Source organism: Erythrolamprus reginae, chromosome 4, assembly GCF_031021105.1.
Source record: "Erythrolamprus reginae isolate rEryReg1 chromosome 4, rEryReg1.hap1, whole genome shotgun sequence".
Taxonomy (NCBI): Eukaryota; Metazoa; Chordata; class Lepidosauria; order Squamata; family Dipsadidae; genus Erythrolamprus; species Erythrolamprus reginae.
Window position 1 is genome coordinate 68,470,976 of NC_091953.1, and position 18,007 is coordinate 68,488,982.

The following is an 18,007-nucleotide window of genomic DNA, read 5'->3' on the forward strand; positions in this document are numbered from 1 at the left end:
AGGTGATGATAACTTCTTTGACCCTTTTCTCTTCCATTTTGTAATTTAAAATACAATTGTAAAGTTTCAAGATCATTTTTTCCTCAGGGCCCAATAAAAGTTTATCTAGTTCCTGATAGTTTGTTTGGAAACCGAATTACAGTGATCCCTCGAGTTTCGCGATCTCGTTCTTCGCGAAACGCTATATCGCGATTTTTCCACCCGATGACGTCACTCTCTTCCTTCCTTTCTCATCTTTCTTTCTCTCTCTCTTTCTCTATCTTGCTTCTTCCTCTCTCACACTCTCTTCCTCCCCCTCTCATCTCTTTCTTTCCTTATCTCTCTTTCTCTATCTCTCCCCCTCTTGCTGGTGGGCGGCGGGCGGCGGGCGGGCGGGCGGGCGCATCAGCGAGGAGACGGGGTTTCCCCTTTGCGTGGGCGGCGGGGAAACCCCGATCTTCGTCTGCTCGCTGCTGCTGCAGGCAGGCAGGCGGCGGACAAGCGGCGGGCGGACAAGCGAGGCGGCGGACAAGCGAGGCGGGCGGACAAGCGGCGGGCGGACAAGCGGCGGGCAGGCAAGTGGCGGACAAGCGGTGGGCGGACAAGCGGTGGGCGGACAAGCGGCGGGCGGACAAGCGGCGGGCGCGGCAGCAGCAAGGAGCCGAAGATCGGGGTTTCCCCTTTGCGTGGGCGGCGGGGAAACCCGGATCTTCGGCTCCTCGCTGCTGCGGCGCTGCCGAGCAGATCAGCTGCTGGGCGGCGGAAGGAACCTTCCCTGGGTCTTCCCAGGTGCGGAAGTAAAAACACCATCTGCGCATGCGCGGCCATGGAAAAAAGGGCGTGCATGCACAGATGGTGTTTTTACTTCCGCACCACTATATTGCGAAAAATCGAGTATCGCGAGGGGTCTTGGAACGTAACCCTCGCGATACTCGAGGGATCACTGTATACCACATCTAATCTGTATTTATTATGTATTGGGAAGTATGGCCACCAGTCAATATTAAGCCACGTAAAGCCAAATTCTCCCTCGTTTTATTTTCAAGTTTAAGTTTCAAGTTTTATTGGATTTATATGCCGCCCCTCTCCGAAAACTCGGGGCGGCTAACAACAATCATGAACAATATACAATAATAATCCAATACTAAAAGCAAATTAAAACCCCTTAATATATAAAACCGAGCATATATACAAACATACCATGCATACAATTGTAACGGCCTAGGGGGAGAAGAAGTCTTAATTCCCCCATGCCTGGCGGCAGAGGTGGGTTTTAAGTAGCTTACGAAAAGCAAGGAGGGTGGGGGCAATTCTAATCTCTGGGGAGAGTTGGTTCCAGAGGGCCGGGGCCGCCACAGAGAAGGCTCTTCTCCTGGGTCCCGTCAAGCGGCATTGTTTAGTTGACGGGACCCGGAGAAGACCCACTCTGTGGGACCTAACTGGCCGCTGGGATTCGTGCGGCAGAAGGCGGTCCCTGAGATAATCTGGTCTGGTGCCATGAAGGGCTTTACAGGTCATAACCAACACTTTGAATTGTGACCGGAAACTGATCGGCAACCAATGCAGACTGCGGAGTGTTGGTGTGGCATGGGCATATTTAGGGAAGCCCATGATTGCTCTCAGAGCTGCATTCTGCACGATCTGAAGTTTCCGAACACTTTTCAAAGGTAGCCCCATGTAGAGAGCGTTACAGTAGTCGAGCCTCGAGGTGATGAGGGCATGAGTGACTGTGAGCAGTGACTCCCAGTCCAAATAGGGTTGCAATGTTTAAGTTTGTTTTGTTCATCCAGTAATTGTTTATATACAATTCTATTATTTAAGTTTAATAAATCGGGATGGATCAAAGCTTCCGATGGAGATAGCCATTTTGGGATTTGAGTATAATTTCTTTTCCTAATATCTAGCCATTCTTATCAGTTTCCCAGTAATATGGTGTTTACCAAAGTAGCTGTGGATTTTACTTTCTTCACGCCATAGATATTTGTGCCACTCAAACTGTAGATCATGCCCTTCAATAGTTAATACTCTTTTATTAATTGAACACATTCCTTCAATCAGATTATAGTTCAGGGGTAGGCAATTAATTTTGCCAGGGGGCTGCATGAGAAATTGGGATGGTTTTAGAGGGCCGGACTAATATAATTAACTCAGTTCTACACAATACTGTATATTATTGGGTAGAACTGAGTTAATTATATTATAATTATAAATTATAATTATATATTATATTATATATTTCTCCTTCTTTCCTTCCTTCCTCCATTTCTCCTTCCTTCTTTGTTCCCTCCATTTCTCCTTCCTTCCTTCCTTCCTTCCTTCCTTCCTTCCTTCCTTCCTTCCTTCCTCCCTCCATTTCTATTTCCTCCCTCCCACCCTTCCTCCATTTCTCCTTCCTTCCTTTCTTGTTCCCTCTATTTCTTCTTCCTCCCTTCCTCCCTCCCTCCCTCCTTCCATTTCTCCTTCCTTCCTCCCTCATTTCTCCTTCCTGGTTGGACCAGCCTCTGTGGGCCGGTCGCAGACAGCGGATGGGCTGCATGTGGCCTCCGGGCCACTACTTGACCAGGTCTGTTATAGTTGCTGCTTGATGGTATATCTTCCAATTGGGTAGACCCATTCCTCCCTGACATCTTTCGTCTTGAATTAATTTTATTTAATTCTGGCCTTTTTCCCTTTCCATATGAATTTCTGAGTTGATTTATCTAATTCCTTATAAAAAAATTCCTCAAGTTTAACTGGTGTGGTCTGAAACAGATACAACAATTTAGGTAAGATATTCATTTTGACGGCTGAAATTCTTCTTAATAATATTTATAATTTAAACCAAGTTATTAAGTCTTTTTGTATATCTTTAAACAATTTCAAATAGTTATCTTCATTTATTGACGAACACTGCTGAAATCCTGATTCCTATATATATATATATTTGTCGTTTTAATTGCCATTTTTTTTCTAATTCTTCTATTTAATTTTTGGGAAGATTCTTCATAATTATTTTTTTTTGTTTTTATTAATTTTAAGCTCAGACACCTTTCCAAAATTTTCTGTATCTTTTAATAAGTTGGGTCCTGAAGTTAGGGGGTCTTCAATAATAATATATATACCACTTAATGAACTCAATTTGTATAGTCTGGAGGACAGAAGGAAAAGGGGGACATGATCGAAACATTTAAATATGTTAAAGGGTTAAATAAGGTTCAGGAGGGAAGTGTTTTTAATAGGAAAGTGAACACAAGAACAAGGGGACACAATCTGAAGTTAGTTGGGTTAGTTAGTTAGTTAGATCAAAAGCAAGACAAGAAAATATTATTTTACTGAAAGAATAGTAGATCCTTGGAACAAACTTCGAGTAGATATGGTTGGTAAATCCACAGTAACTGAATTTAAACATGCCTGGGATAAATATAGATCCATCCTAAGATAAAATACAGGAAATAGTATAAGCGCAGACTAGATGGACCCTGAGATCTTTTTCTGCCGTCAGTCTTCTATGTTTCTATATATCATGTCATCAGCAAATACCTGTGTTTTCTATTCTTCATCTTTTATCGTTAATCCTTTAATCTCCTGATTGGCTCTTACTTGGTTTAATAGGACTTCTATCAACATTATAAATAATAATAGGGAGAGTGGGCATCCCTGTCTCACACCTTTTTTAATATGCATCTTCTCTGTTATATCTCCATTGATTAATATGTTTGCTGTTTGTTGGGAATATATAGCTTCTATCATTTTAATAAATTTATTACCAAATTGCATTGTTCTTATTTGCATAATTATAAAATTCCAATTAAAATTGTCGAATGCTTTTTGGGTGTCGACAAATATCAATTTCAGTTGTTTATCAAATCTTGTTTGATAAACAAGATTTGATAAAAATCTTGAAATGGATTCCAACACATTCCTTATTATCCTAGTATTGTTTCGTGTTTGACGTTTAGGCTAAAAACCATTTTGGTCTGGATGTATGTTTGGATTTAAGATTATTTTTAACCTTTCTGCCGGAATTAGAACAAAAATTTTATAATCTGTGTGAAGGAGAAAAATTGGTCAATAGTTTTGTATTTGACACATATCCATTCCTTCTTTCGGTATTAGGGTGATATATGCCTCCCCCCACAACTTTGGCATTGTGCCTTTATCTAGTACCTCGTTATATAATTCCAACTATCTATTTTCAAATAAATTTATAAATTTTTAATATATTTCTGACGGGAGGCCATCCAATCCCAGGGCCTTATTGTTATTTTGTTTTTGGATGGCTTTTTGCAATTCTTTCTGGGTAATTTCCTTATTTAATATCGTCCTCATCTCCGACAAGGCTGGTAATTAATATATTTTTATCTTTTCTTCACTAATTTCTTCTCTTTCATATACCACATTTGGTAGTAATTTTGGCCAATCTTTTTGTTTTAATCTATTCCATGACACATATTCCCTTGTTGAATTGTTCTCTTTGCTTTTTCTTTTTTTAACCTATGAGCCAATCTCCCAGTTTCATTTGCTTGTTCGAAATACGTTCGTTTCATCATTTTTATGTTATATGCTGCTACTTCTTGAAGCATTAGAATAATTCTAATTTTATTAAATATCTGGTTTCTTTATATTTATTATTTAATGGGTCTCTCTGTCTCAATGTTTCTATCTCTCTCCGTTCTTTTTGCAATTTATTCAGCTGTTTTCTTGTGTAATGTATTCTTCCTTTCTGTATATGTAATTGATATATCCCTTACACATGCCCTCATTGTATCCCAAACCTTTTGTATTGATGTCTGCTCTTTAGGGTTTTCCTGAAAGAAGTAACCTAATTTCTTTTCCATCTTTTCAAGGTATTGTTTTTCCTGGATAATACTTCGATTTAATGTCCATCTGATTCTCTTTTTTAATAAAATTCTTTAACCATATCAATATATGTATTTGGTAACTGTCTTCTAATATTTTTCCTATAGTTGCTTTTATATAGTCCATTTTACTATCTACGAGTGTATTGAAATATCTTAGAATACATATGTTTTGCCAATTCATCTCATTTATTTTCTTGTGAAGATTTAATATTTTTTTTTATTCGGAGCATAGATTCCAACTAATGAAACCTCCCCCCCCCAAATTTGTAATCTCAATCATTAAAATTCTGCCCGTCTTTGGTATATCTGAAATGCATTCCAAGCAACAGAACTACTGCTTTTAGATCTCCCCAAATATTCCAGTTGTTCTTGGTGTACTAGATGTGCTTCAACAACAGTTCCATGTTATTGTAAGTTCCTTTCATGTCTGGCAGCATAGCCAGCAGGCACTGTTGTTGTGTTGGAAGCACCCAGGAGGTTCTTGGGTGGAAGATTAGCTGGTGACATTGCCATTGCCCAGGGGGACACCCAGTTGGGGACTCTTTTTATACCTCCATTAATGAGCCCATTGAAGTGGTACCTATTTATCTAGTCACATTTGCACACTTTCAAACTGTTAGGTCAGCAGGAGCCTAGAGCAAATGTTCAGAGCTCACATAGCAGCATTCAGTTCTCGAATATGGGCTTACATATTGTCACTCCTGAAAGTGTCCATTGCCATTGTGTAAAAAACAGGTTTCCTATAAAATAAGTTACATTACAGTATATTTTTGTGATGAATAGCCAAAAATCTATAAGATATATCCATTAGTGTTTAGGAAGCAAAACCTTTGTGATCCAGTGTAACTTGTAGCTTATTTTTCTCCTAGTTTGTTTCAGTATACCATAGTTTAAACAAACCTAAATTCCTAATTCATATGTCATGTGTGACAAATTACACTTGATTGAAGTAAATGGGTGCTTCCAATTTCTTCCTCTTGATTATGATAGAGTGAAAGCAGGCAAGGCAGGAGGTTTTATTGTTTTTTGGTACCCAGGTTCAGATAGACTATGGCTGTACCATTCTGATATTCTTGTAGTTTCTCAATTCTTTTACCATATTACTCTCTGAGAAAACTTTTCAAGATGTTGGAATTTTCACAGGTACAATAGACCCTAGTTCACCATACACAATGATGTCACCCAGTCAACGTACCGGGAATTGGCCAGGTTCACCTCAGGTTTCTGGTCCCTCTGCAGCAACACGTATGCCTGGAATGTCACCAGCCAATCCTTCCTTACATTCTCCAATACCAGATGCATCTCATTCACCACGAGCAGGAACAAGTAAGTATGAGCAATAGCTGGTTGCATAAATAGCTATCTGTTATATTAAAAGAAGTAGCAATTCAATCATACTCAGTATTTCTTCACAATCCACATCAATCCCCTGACTGATGTCCATAGCAATAAAATTAATAAAAGTCTGGTGGAACTTTATTTTTTTATTAATTTTTTTAAATTTATAAAACAGATAAAAATAGACAAACATACATATAACATAGAAACAAGTACAAGACGGATCTTCTAGTATACACATTTCCCTTAGTTCTTACATCAGTATTTACCTTAAAATATAAAAAGAAACCAAGATTATATATGTATATAATATGTATATCTATTTACATCTCTCCTGGGTTCCCTTAATTTACAATCCTGCTAGTCCTTTTTCCCCATCAATGATATAATTTATTCCAGGTTTTGAAATATTCAATTTCATTTTTTTCCCTTTCAATTCTAATGTCAGCCTGCCCATTTCCATGCATTATAGTATTTTCTGTAGAAGTTCCTCCTATGTGGGTGCATTTTTGTTCTTTCATTTCTGAACAAAAGTTAACCTTGCGGCGGTCAAATATGTAACATTAAATATGTTGTGCTTTTATTGTATTTGTCTGTTGTTATCCCAAGTAAAAAGAGCTCTGGTTTTAATTCTACATTTATTTTCCATATCTCCTCCAGCCATTACTTTGTTGTTGCCCAGAACTTTCTTGTCTTTGGGCACTCCCACCACATATGATAATATGTACCAGGTGACAGTTCACACTTCCAACAGGTTGGCGATAAGTGTGAGACTATTTTGGCTAGCCTCGTTGGTGGGAATTGCCACCTGTAAAACATTTTATAAAGATTTTCTTTATATGAAGTAGCTAAGGTCAGTTTCCAGTTTCTGTGCCATTAGTCTTCTCATTTGTTTAAATCAATATTTTAACCAAAATCCTTATACCACGTTATCATAGTTCCTTTGACCCGCTCTTCATATAAAGCTTGTTCCAGTAAATACTGGTAGATTTTTTAAAAATTGTCTTATCTTCTAATTAATTTATCTAATTCTGTTGTTTCCATTTTACTCCCTGGGTCTTTTTTATCTTTTCTATATTTTGACTAACTGTAAATACGCGGGATAAAAGATATAGATTAGACTCGGTGGTACAGGCGGGGGACATTTACACAAAATATTGGTGATGATGATGGAAAATAGAAAGGGAAACAACAGATTCATGAGAAGAAGGAGAGATAATAGCATGATTTCCCCAAGCTGAGAATAGAAACAACAGGAGAGGAGATAATGGAAAGCAAGATGAAAAGAGACCCAAAGAATATAAAGCGGCTAGATCAACAAGAGCTATAAAAAAACCCAAATATAGAGGACCAAAAGAGGGAATAGAAATTTTGTCAATAAATGTAAGTGGATTAATCTCACCTCCAAAAAGGAAAAAGTATTTACAAAAAATAAGTAAGATAAATTTGGATGTAATAATATTATAGGAAACACACATTAAACAAGAAAATAAAAATTTATTAAACTACCCTAAATTGGGAAATGTGTTAACGTCATTATCACAGTAGAAAAAATGTGGTGTTGCAGTACAGTGGTACCTCGACATACGAGTTTAATTCGTTCCAGACCCGAGCTCGTAAGTCAATCAACTCATATCTCGAATGAATTTTCCCCATATGAATTAATGTAAATAATTCTAATTGGTTCCAGCCCTCAAAAAAGTCCCAATTTAGCCTAAATTATGAAAAAAGACATGTTTTTAATTAATAAATGTACATAATGAAAAGAGAAATCTACAAAATACAATAAGAAAATGTATAAAACAGGGTACACGCTACGTAAACAACACTTTCTTAAACTATCATAAACGTAAACAAAACAATTTCATACTGTAGTTAAATGGTATAAAACTGTAAAAATATACACTTTCTTAACTTCTTAATCATCTGTTTTTGCCTTTTTGGCTGCACTTTCGGCATCTTCACTTGGAGCAGCTCTTTTCATAAGAAATTTATCCAATGACATCTGCTTTTTGCCTGCTTTTCAAAATGTTGTGAAAGCGAGTCAACGAGGTGTCATTGAAAAGTGCTGCTGAACGACTCGTAGCAACTTTCTCTGGATGATTCTTTTTGATTAATCGAACAACGTTCTCCCACTGCGCTAGCATCGCTTTTATTTCACTTGTTGGAATGACTTCCTGCAGCTCCTGTTCTTCCTCCTCACTACCGCTCATCTCTTGGCTCATCTCCGTCTGTTGCATCTCATGCAGCGCCTTCAGGTCCTCTGTAGAGAGCGGTTCTTCATGCTCCTCGACAAGTTCGTTGATGTCGCCCACGTCTACCTCCAGACCCATACACTTACCGAGTGACACAATCTCCTCCAATGGTACCTCAGTCTCGGTGACGTCCTCGGTCTCGCCCTTGGGCTCGGACCTGAACCCAGCAAAGTCCCTTGGTGCAACAGCAGCAGGCCACAACTTCTTCCACGCCGAGTTCAAGGTTTGCCTTGACACTTCTTGCCAAGCAAGGTCAATGATGTTAAGGGAAGAAACTATATTAAAATGATCCTTCCAAAACTCACACAGTGTCAAGTTGGTGTTCTCTGTAACGTCGAAACATCGGCGGAACAGATGCTTCGTGTACAGCCTCTTGAAGTTAGTTATGACCTGCTGATCCATTGGTTGCAGGATTGAGAAGAATATCGCAAGAGCCTTCTTGCTGATGCTCTACTCTTACTGTATCTCCTGCCAGTTCCTTTTCTTTTATCCAAATTAGCAATAACCTCTCCATCTCTTCATGAACAGACGTCCTAAGTTGGGAAAATATCGTCGTACCTTTCGCTGCTTTAACACCTTTAAGGATGTCCTTCTGCTTAAGGATCGTACAAATGGTGGACGTACTGCGGTCGTACATCCTCGCAAGTTCAATAACACGAGTTCCTTTACCGTGTAAATTAATTATCTCCTGCTTCGTTTCTATGGATATCATCCTCTTCTTCTTCTCAGATACTTTTTTGGGACCCATGATTAAAATATACACTCGCTTTAAACACTGACACGGCTGAGACGAGACTTTGTTTTGCACGTTAACCGGAAACAAGGGGATTCTGGGTCAGAGAGGCGATGTGCCAACTAGTGATAGTTCGGCTCGTATCCCAAATTTGAGCTTGGGTGTCGAACAGAAATTTCGCTCGCGTCGCGGCTCGTAACTTGGAATACTTGCATGTGGAGCAGCTCGTATCTAGAGGTACCACTGTATATGTAAACAGGGAATTCATAGCAAAACAAATTTATGATGACAGAAGGATACTCATAGTCAAAATATCATTAAATGAAGAAAAAATAGCTATTGTAGAACTATATGCCCCTGACAAGGTGAACCTGAATATGAAAAGATTGATATAATCAGAGATTTCAATGCAATTGTGGAGAGGAAATTATGCTATAAAAGTAGTAAAATTAGAGAAGCAATGAGAAAAATTATGCCTGTCACATTCTTTAACATGATAGAAGAATTAAACTTTAAAGATAATTGGAGAGAATAAAATACAGGAGTATAACAATTTACATACTACTTGGGTTGACACGCTTCATGGTCTCATATCAACATGTGTGGCTAACAGCAAAATTGAATTTAAATATAGAAGAAATGGCAATTGACACAAATTTTTGCGCTGATTATAATCCAGTAAGAATAAAATTGAAAGGGCACAAGAAAATTAAGAGATGGACACTAAAAAGGGCAATTTTGAATCATAAGGAATTCAAATTAAAAATGGAAGGCCAGTTAAATTACAAAATGAACCAAGTAGGCAGGAGATAAACAACAAATTGATCTCATTAAACATAAAATGAATACTATTAATAAGGCAGAATTGGCACAACAAATAAGACGTATCAAGCAGAATTTTTTTGAAAACACCAACAAACCAGGAAGATGGCTTGCCTGGGAAGAAACAATAATAACTTTGATTCCTAAAGATAACACCGATCTGGTACATATAAAAAAACTATAAACCCATATCTCTCTTAAACTTAGATCACAAAATATTTGTGACTATTATGGCCAAGAAATAAAAAAAATACATGGCAGAATTTATTCACATTGACTAGAACTGTTTTGTGCCCAGAAACACATTAGAAACAACATCAGAGTACCGTATTTTTCGCTCTATAAGACGCACCTGCTGATAAGACGCACCTAGATTTTAGAGGAAAATAGAAAAAAAATATTTTGAGCCAAAAAGGGGAGAGGAAGAGAGGAAGGAGTGAAAGAAGGGAGTGAGGGAGGAAAGAAGGGAGGAAGGAAAAGGAAAGCAAGAAATGGAGGGAGGAAAGGAAGGAAGGAAGGAAAGAAAGAAAGGGAGAAGGGACAGGAACAGAGGAAGGAAGCAAGGAAACTTATGAAAGGGGAGAGTAAGAGAGGAAGGACTGAAGGGAGGGAGGGAGGGCAGAAGGTAGGAAGGAGGAAGAAATAGAGGAAGGGAAGGTAAAAGAGAGAAAGAAAAAGAGCAAGAAAGAAAGCAAGAAAGAGAGAAAGAAAGAAAATGAAAGAGAAATAAAAATAGAGAGGGGGAATGAAAGAAATGGAAGGAGGGAAGGAAGGAGAGAAAGCAAGAGAAAGAAAGCAAGAGAAAGAAAAAAGAATGAAAGAGCAAGAGAGCAAGAGAGAAAAAGAAAGAAAGAGAGAAAGAAAGAAAGGCAACTTCAAAGAAAGGCTCACTGAGCATCTCTCACTCTCTCTCTCTTTCTATCCCTCTTTCTTTCTTTCTCTTCCTTTCTCTCTCTCCTCTTCCTTTCTCTCCTCTCTCTCCCTCCCTCTCTCTTTCTCTCCCCCCTCTCTCCCCCTTTCCCCCTCTCTCTCTCTCCCTCTCTTGCTATCACTCCCCCATCTCCCTCTCTCTTTCTCTCCCCCTTCTCCCCCCTTTCCCTCTCTCTTTCTCCCTCTCTTTCTCTCTCTCCCCCTCTCTCTTTCTCTCTCTCTCCCCCTCTTTCTCTTCTTCTCACTTTCTCTCTCTTGTTTTCTTTCTGTCTCTTTTGCTTTCTCTCTCTCTCACTCTTTCTCTCTCTTTTTCTTTCTCACACTCTTTCTTTCTCTTGTTCTCTCTCTCTTGCTATCTCTTTCTCCCCCCCCCTTTCTCTCACTCTCTCTTTCTCACTTTCTCTCTATCTTGCTGTCTGTTGCTCTCACTCACTCTCGTTCTCTCTCCGTTCTTCTCAGCGGTGACGCGCGCACGCCCTGCCCGCCTCACCTTTGCCCAGAGCCCTTTCGTCCCGGGCTCCCAGCAAGGGGGTTGCAGGAGAGGCGGGGCCGGCGAAGGTGATATTCAATGTCGGGGGCGCTCGGGCGGTTGCGCGCGCTCCCTATCTCCCTGCTAGCCCACTCGGAAATAAGAAAAGCCGGCAAAGGCTTTTCTTATTTTGAATATTCCGAGTGGGCTAGCAGGGAGATAGGGAGCGCGCGCAACCGCCCGTGCGCCCCCGACATTGAAGACCTCAGCTGAGAAAAACCTTTGCCCGTCAAGGAGGCGCAGCGGCGGGCGGAGAGAGGGAAGGGGAGGCAGCGGTGTCCCTCCTGGCCTTGGCGGGCCGCCCGACCCTCCCCACCTCCTGCAAATGCGGCGGGCGGCGGGGGGAGAGCGAGGAGCCGGTTCTGGCGGGCGCGGGGCTTGGCTGGCTGGCTGGCGGGGGGAGCGCCGCTGGTGGTGCGGGGGGAGACCCTCCTCTGGGAGGGAGGGGGCCAGGCAGCAGCTAGCCAGCCAGCCGGCGGGATGGCGCTTCCGAGTTCGCAGCCTCCCCCCCCCCCCCGCCTGCATTTCGCTCCATAAGATGGGGCTGATTTTTCTTCCTACTTTGGGAGGAAAAAAACTGCGTCTTATGGAGCGAAAAATACGGTAATTCTAGAGACTCTTGAATATTATGAAACCCATAATGAAAAACAGATGGCATTATTTTTTATAGATGTGCAAAAAGCGTTTGATAATGTCAAGTGGGATTTGATGCTTAGCCAACTAAAATACATGCAGTTCGGGGACAACTTTATAAAAATGTTTAAAATGTTTTAAAATGCAAGCTTTTGCTTATGACTTAGCATTTATAATCGAAGAACCATTGCAATCAGGGAGCAGGTTAATGGAAGTACTTGCGAATATGTAGAATTGGCTGGCTTAAAAACAAATAGAGAAAAATCTAGAATGATTGGTAAAAACTTGACTAAGACACAACACGAATTAGTAGAAAAATTGGATATTTAGACTACCAAAAAATATATATATATTTGGGGATACAAATTACATCAAGGTGTGCCACATTTAAAAAAGACAATTATGATAAATTGATAGCATAGCCTTAATGGAAATGAACATAATACCAATATTACTATTTTTATTCCAATGTATACCGATAAAACTGGAGAAAGAATTTTTTCAAAAATTAAACAAAATTACACTTAAATTTGTATGGCAAAAAAGAAAATCAAGGATCAAATTGAAATTGTTACAGGACTCGAAGAAAAGGAGGGATTTGGATTCCCAGATTGGAAAAATATAATCAGGCCACCAAAGTAATATGGATAAAAGATTGGATACAGCTGAAAAATGAAAAGATATTAAAATTGGAATGACATGATTTACAATAGCAGCAGCAGCAACAGCAGCAGCAGCAGCAACAACAACAACAAAACAACAACAACAACAACAATAATAATAATAATTTATAAGATTTGTATGCTGCTCCTCTCTGAAGACTCGGAGTGGCTCACAACAGTGATAAACAATGTCACAAATCCAATACTTAAAAACATCTAAAAACCCATATCATTAAAATCATACAACTCAGTCATACAATACATAAACTATATTAGTCTGGGGATACCTCAATTACCCCATGCCTGGCAACATAGGTGGGTCTTCAGTAAGTTACAAAAAGCAAGGAGGGTGGGAGTGGTTCTAATCTCCAGGGGGAGTTGATTCCAGAGGGCCAGGGCCGCCACAGAGAAGGCTCTTTCCCTGGGGCCCGCCAGATGACATTGTTCAGTCCATGGGACCCAGAGAAGGCCAACTCTGTGGGATCTTATTGGCCGCTGGATTTTATGCGGCAGAAGACGGTTCTTAAGGTATTCTGGTCCAATGCCATGTAGGGCTTTACAGGTCATTACCAACATTTTCAATTGTGACCGGAAACTAATCGGCAGCCAATGCAGTCCACAGAGTGTTGACGAGACATGGGTGAATCTAGGAAGCCCCACAATTGCTCTTGTAGCTGCATTCTCCATGATCTGAAGTTTCCTAACACTATTCAGAGGTAGCCCCGCGTAGAGAGCGTTGCAGTAGTCGAACCTCGGGGTGATGAGGGCATGAGTGACTGTGAGTAATGACTCCCTGTCCAAATAGGGTCGCAACTGGTGCACCAGGTGGACCTGTGCAAACGTTCTCCTCACCACAGCCGAAAGATGGTGCTCTAATGTTAGCTGTGGATCAAGGAGGACGTCCAAGTTGCGAACCCTCTCTGAGGGGATCAACGATTCCCCCCCCCCCGGGGTAATAGACAGACAAATGGGATTGCCTTTGCTAGGCAAAACTCACAGCCACTCCGCCTTGTCAGGGTTGAGTTTGAGCCTGTTGACATCCATCCAGACCCTTGCAGCCTCCAGGCACCGGCACATCACTTCCACTGCTTCACCGACTGGACACGGGGTGGAGATGTATAACTGGGTATCATCAGCGTACTGATGATACCTCACCCCATGCCCTTGGATGATCTCACCCAGCGGTTTCATGTAGATGTTAAATAGTAAGGGGGAGAGGACTGACCCCTGAGGCACTCCACAAGGGAGAGATCTAGAGGTCAACCTCTGACCCCCACTAACACTGACTGCGACTGACCAGAGAGGTAGGGAGAGGACCACTGTAGAACATTGCCTCCCACTCACAACCCCTCCAACTGGCACAGAAGGATACCATGGTCGATGGTATCGAAAGCCGCTGAGAGGTCAAGAAGCACCAGGACAGAGGATAAATCCCTGTCCTGGGCCCACCAGAGATCATCAGCACGACCAAAGCAGTTTCTGTGCTGTAGCCGGGCCTGAATCCTGACTGCTGAGGGCCTAGATAATCGGCTTCTTTCAAGGAATGCTGGAGCGACACCACCTTCTCGACAACCTTCCCCATAAAGGGAAGGTTGGACACTGGACGATAGTTGTTAAGTATGGCTGGGTCAAGGGAAAGCTTCTTGAGGAGGGGGCGCATAAGTGCCTCCTTGTAGGGAGCCGGAAAGGACCCCCTTCTCAAAGAAGCATTGACAATCTCCCAGCTCCAGCTCCGTGTCACCTGGCCAAAAGGGACACGGATCCAGTAAACAGGTGGTGGAACTCATAGCTCCAATGGCCTTGTCCACTTCATTAAGTGTCACCAGATCAAACTCCTCCCAGACAGGCCCCAGTTACCTCGACTGATAGCCTACACTGCTATCCAATCAGAGTCAAAGTCCATCCGGATCCGAGCGATTTTATCAGTGAAAAACATATTAAAATCCTCAGCACTGTTTAAGAAGGGATTGGGTCACCCTAAACAGAGTGGCCGGGTGAGATTCCGCTGATGCAATCAAGGCGGCATGGTACGCGCATCTTGCCGCCTTCAGCGCCACTTTGTAAGTCTTAATATGAGCTCTTACAAGTGTTCGATCAGACTCGGATTTACTTTTCCTCCACCACTTCTCTAGACGTTCTTCTCTGGTGTTTCAATTCCCAGAGCTCCTTGGTAAACCAAGGAGCTCTCCGGGGTATAGTGCCACAGAGAGGTTGCAATGGCGCAATCCAGTCAAGAGCCTCCGTCACAGCCCTGTTCCAGGCCACGGCAAGAGACTCTGCTGAACTGTGAACGAGTGAATCTGATAGAACCCCAAGCGCCCTCTGAAAGCCCTCTGCGTCCATCAGGCATCTGAGGTGGAACCACCTAATCGGTTCCACCTCCCTGCGGGGGAGGATTGGAGCCTTGAAGTCAAGCCACAGTAGAAAATGGTCTGACCAAGACAAAGGCAAAACATCTAAGCCCCTTAGTCTCAAACCATTACTCAGTTGCTCCGAGAAAAATATCATATTGGGTGTGTGCCCCCCCTCGTGAGTCAGACCCTGAACTACTTGAGTCAGGTCCATGGCTGTCATGGTGGCCATGAACTCCTGTGCAAATCCAGATTATCCACCGAGTGACGGTAGGTTAAAGTCCCCCAGGACAATAAGTCCGGGGAACTCCACCGCCAACCCGGCCATCTTCTCAAGCAACACATGCAGGGCTGGGAGGCAGGTACGAGAGCAACAAGCCCATCTGAACCCCTAGGTCCAACTTCACCGAGAGGGACTCGCAACCCGCAATCTTGGGAGCAACGAGTCTATGTAGGCAAAAAGTCTCCTTGGCTATGATAACCACTCCTGTCCCCCTTTCCCTGGGGTCGTGGCTGATGCCATACCTGAAACCTGGCTGGGCATATTTCGGAGAGAGGAACTCCTACGGACCCAGCCAGGTTTCAGTCACACATACCAGGTCGGCCTCCTCATCTAGGATCAAATCCCAGATGAGGAGAGCTTTATTTACCACCGACCTGGCATTAAGTAGCAGCAGCTTGAGCCCAGAGCCCGGATTACACTCGTCACCAGTATCCCAGGTTGAGCTCATAAGGCCGGAACAAGGGATTGCTTTCAAGCAGCGATCTCTTCTTCCCCCAGAACGGCTTGCCCCAATGGCTCCCGCCATATCTGCCTCTCTCCAGCAGGACCGGAATATTCTGGCCCTCTGCCACCCCAGAATTAGGCACCTCCATCTCTGCTGCCTCTCCGTCGCCAAGTGGGCTAAATTTCCCATTCATACTATTCCCATTTGTCTCATACATACCATCCCACCCACCCCAATCATTCAGATTGTTCAATGTTCAGTGGGGAATGTCCGAGTCCTGGGCACACTAACTCTGTCCCCCAGGCTCTTTGGTGTCTCACCTGATGTCTCTGGCTCCTCCACTTCCACGGCACCCCCGGCTCTTGCTGGTTGCCCTGGCCGCCTTCCAATGCCTCCATTGTTGCCGGATGACATTTCCAGCTCTCCAGTCTCTCAGCGGCACCACACAGCCTCCACACAGTCTCCATATAGCCTTGGCATAACCCGCCGTCCTCCTCAATATTCTCCTCGGCCTCCTCCTTCCTCTCGTTAGCCTCCCCCTCCACGACAGCGGCTGGTCCAGCTTCTCTGTACAGGCCCTCCACCCGACAGACCCTCCGACGCCGAGCGCTCCCACCATACAGTGTCCCAGTGTCCTGGGTCCATCCGGTGGGCCAAAACTACCTTGGGTGTTGATCTCTCTCTTGCCTCCTGGCCCGCTCACCCAGCTCATTTCCTCAGCTCTTAATTCGTCTCGGCGCAATCTCTCGATCTCTCGACAGCGTGGCTCAGCTCTTAATGGCGGCTGCCCTTTTCTGCGTCTCAGCTGATCAACTCCTGGCGTGTCCGGGGCTAGAATAGCGCTAACCGCCATGGAAAAACGCCGAATTGGGATCTCCAGACGCAAGGACAATTCACTTCCCCGAACAGCTAGAACAGGTTTGTTGACTCAGATTAATACAGTGATCCCTCGATTTTCCCGATCTCGATCTTCGCAAAACGGCTACACCACGATTTTTCAAAAAATATTAATAAAAAAATACTCCACGGTTTTTTTGCTATACCGTGGTTTTTCCCACCCAATGACGTCACTCTCTTCCTTCCTTTCTCATCTTTCTTTCTCTCTCTCTTTCTCTATCTTGCTTCTTCCTCTCTCACACTCTCTTCCTCCCTCTGTCATCTCTTTCTTTCCTTCTCTCTCTTTCTCTATCTCTCCCCCTCTTGCTCTCGAGCGGTGGGCGGGGCGGGCGAGCGGCGGGCGGGCGGGCAGCAGCGAGGAGCCGAAGATCGGGGTTTCCCCTTTGCGTGGGCGGCGGGGAAGACCCAGGGAAGGTTTCTTCGGCCGCCCAGCAGCTGATCTGCTCGGCAGCGCTGCTGCAGGAGGACCCGTGTCCGAAAGCCGGTGAGAGGGGTGGATCGGGCGGGCGGGCGAGCAGCGGGCGGGCGGTAGTGGCGAGGGCGCCGGACGCGCTGGGGGGGCGGGGGCAGCCAACATTCAAAGCAATCTTTGTCGGCTTCCGCACTTTCATCGCTCCCCGGCTCCACCATCTGCGCATGCGCGGCCATGGAAAAAAGGGTGCGCATGCGCAGATGGTGTTTTTACTTCCGCACCACTATATCGCGAAAAATCGATTATCGCGAGAGGTCTTGGAACGTAACCCTCGCGATACTCGAGGGATCACTGTACACCCTATATCCGTGATTTTCCACCTTAGTCCGGTGGAGCTGCAACTTCCACCATCCTTCTTGCTACCCCACCGGCTGACACACCACTTTATGGGAGGAAAAATATAAAAACCAGCAGTACTTCCTGAGACACTAGACATTAGACCCACCCTGATTGACGCTTGGTCCAAAATTAAATGGCAAAACTACAGACAGATACCCATCCAAAGCTCACACATCCAAGCTCACACATCCAAATTTTAGACATCTAGGAAAAGTAATAACTTACAAACAGATAATAGATGAGAAAGGAGACTTAAAATCAAGGATACAATTAAAAGCAGAGGGTATAGACCTAGAATGGTGGAAGTTTATTTATTGACGTAAGCCAATTCCAAATAACTTAGCCTAGAACATTCATCAGTCTTCCTATTAAAATATAAGTAAGTTCCAAGGTATGTGTCTCATGATGTACCCATCTCTTACTTCCAATGGGCAGAAGCATGCTGTTACAATCATTTTCACTTCCCTTGAAAAACACCGATTCATTGCAATAGACTAT

The 18,007-nt window shown here is 43.2% G+C and overlaps 1 protein-coding gene across 6 annotated transcripts in view; it reads left to right on the forward strand.

The window, feature by feature from the left end:
- MED14 (mediator complex subunit 14) overlaps positions 1-18,007 on the forward strand; it is a 130,788-nt gene that overhangs the window by 95,846 nt on the left and 16,935 nt on the right. For 3 of the 6 annotated variants that reach the window (XM_070750552.1, XM_070750554.1, XM_070750555.1), the window contains one exon: positions 5,964-6,146. The exons of the other annotated variants lie outside the window; for them this stretch is intronic. In XM_070750552.1, the coding sequence (XP_070606653.1) occupies positions 5,964-6,146 (183 nt within the window). The remainder of the gene's footprint in view (positions 1-5,963; positions 6,147-18,007) is intronic. 6 annotated transcript variants of the gene reach the window in all.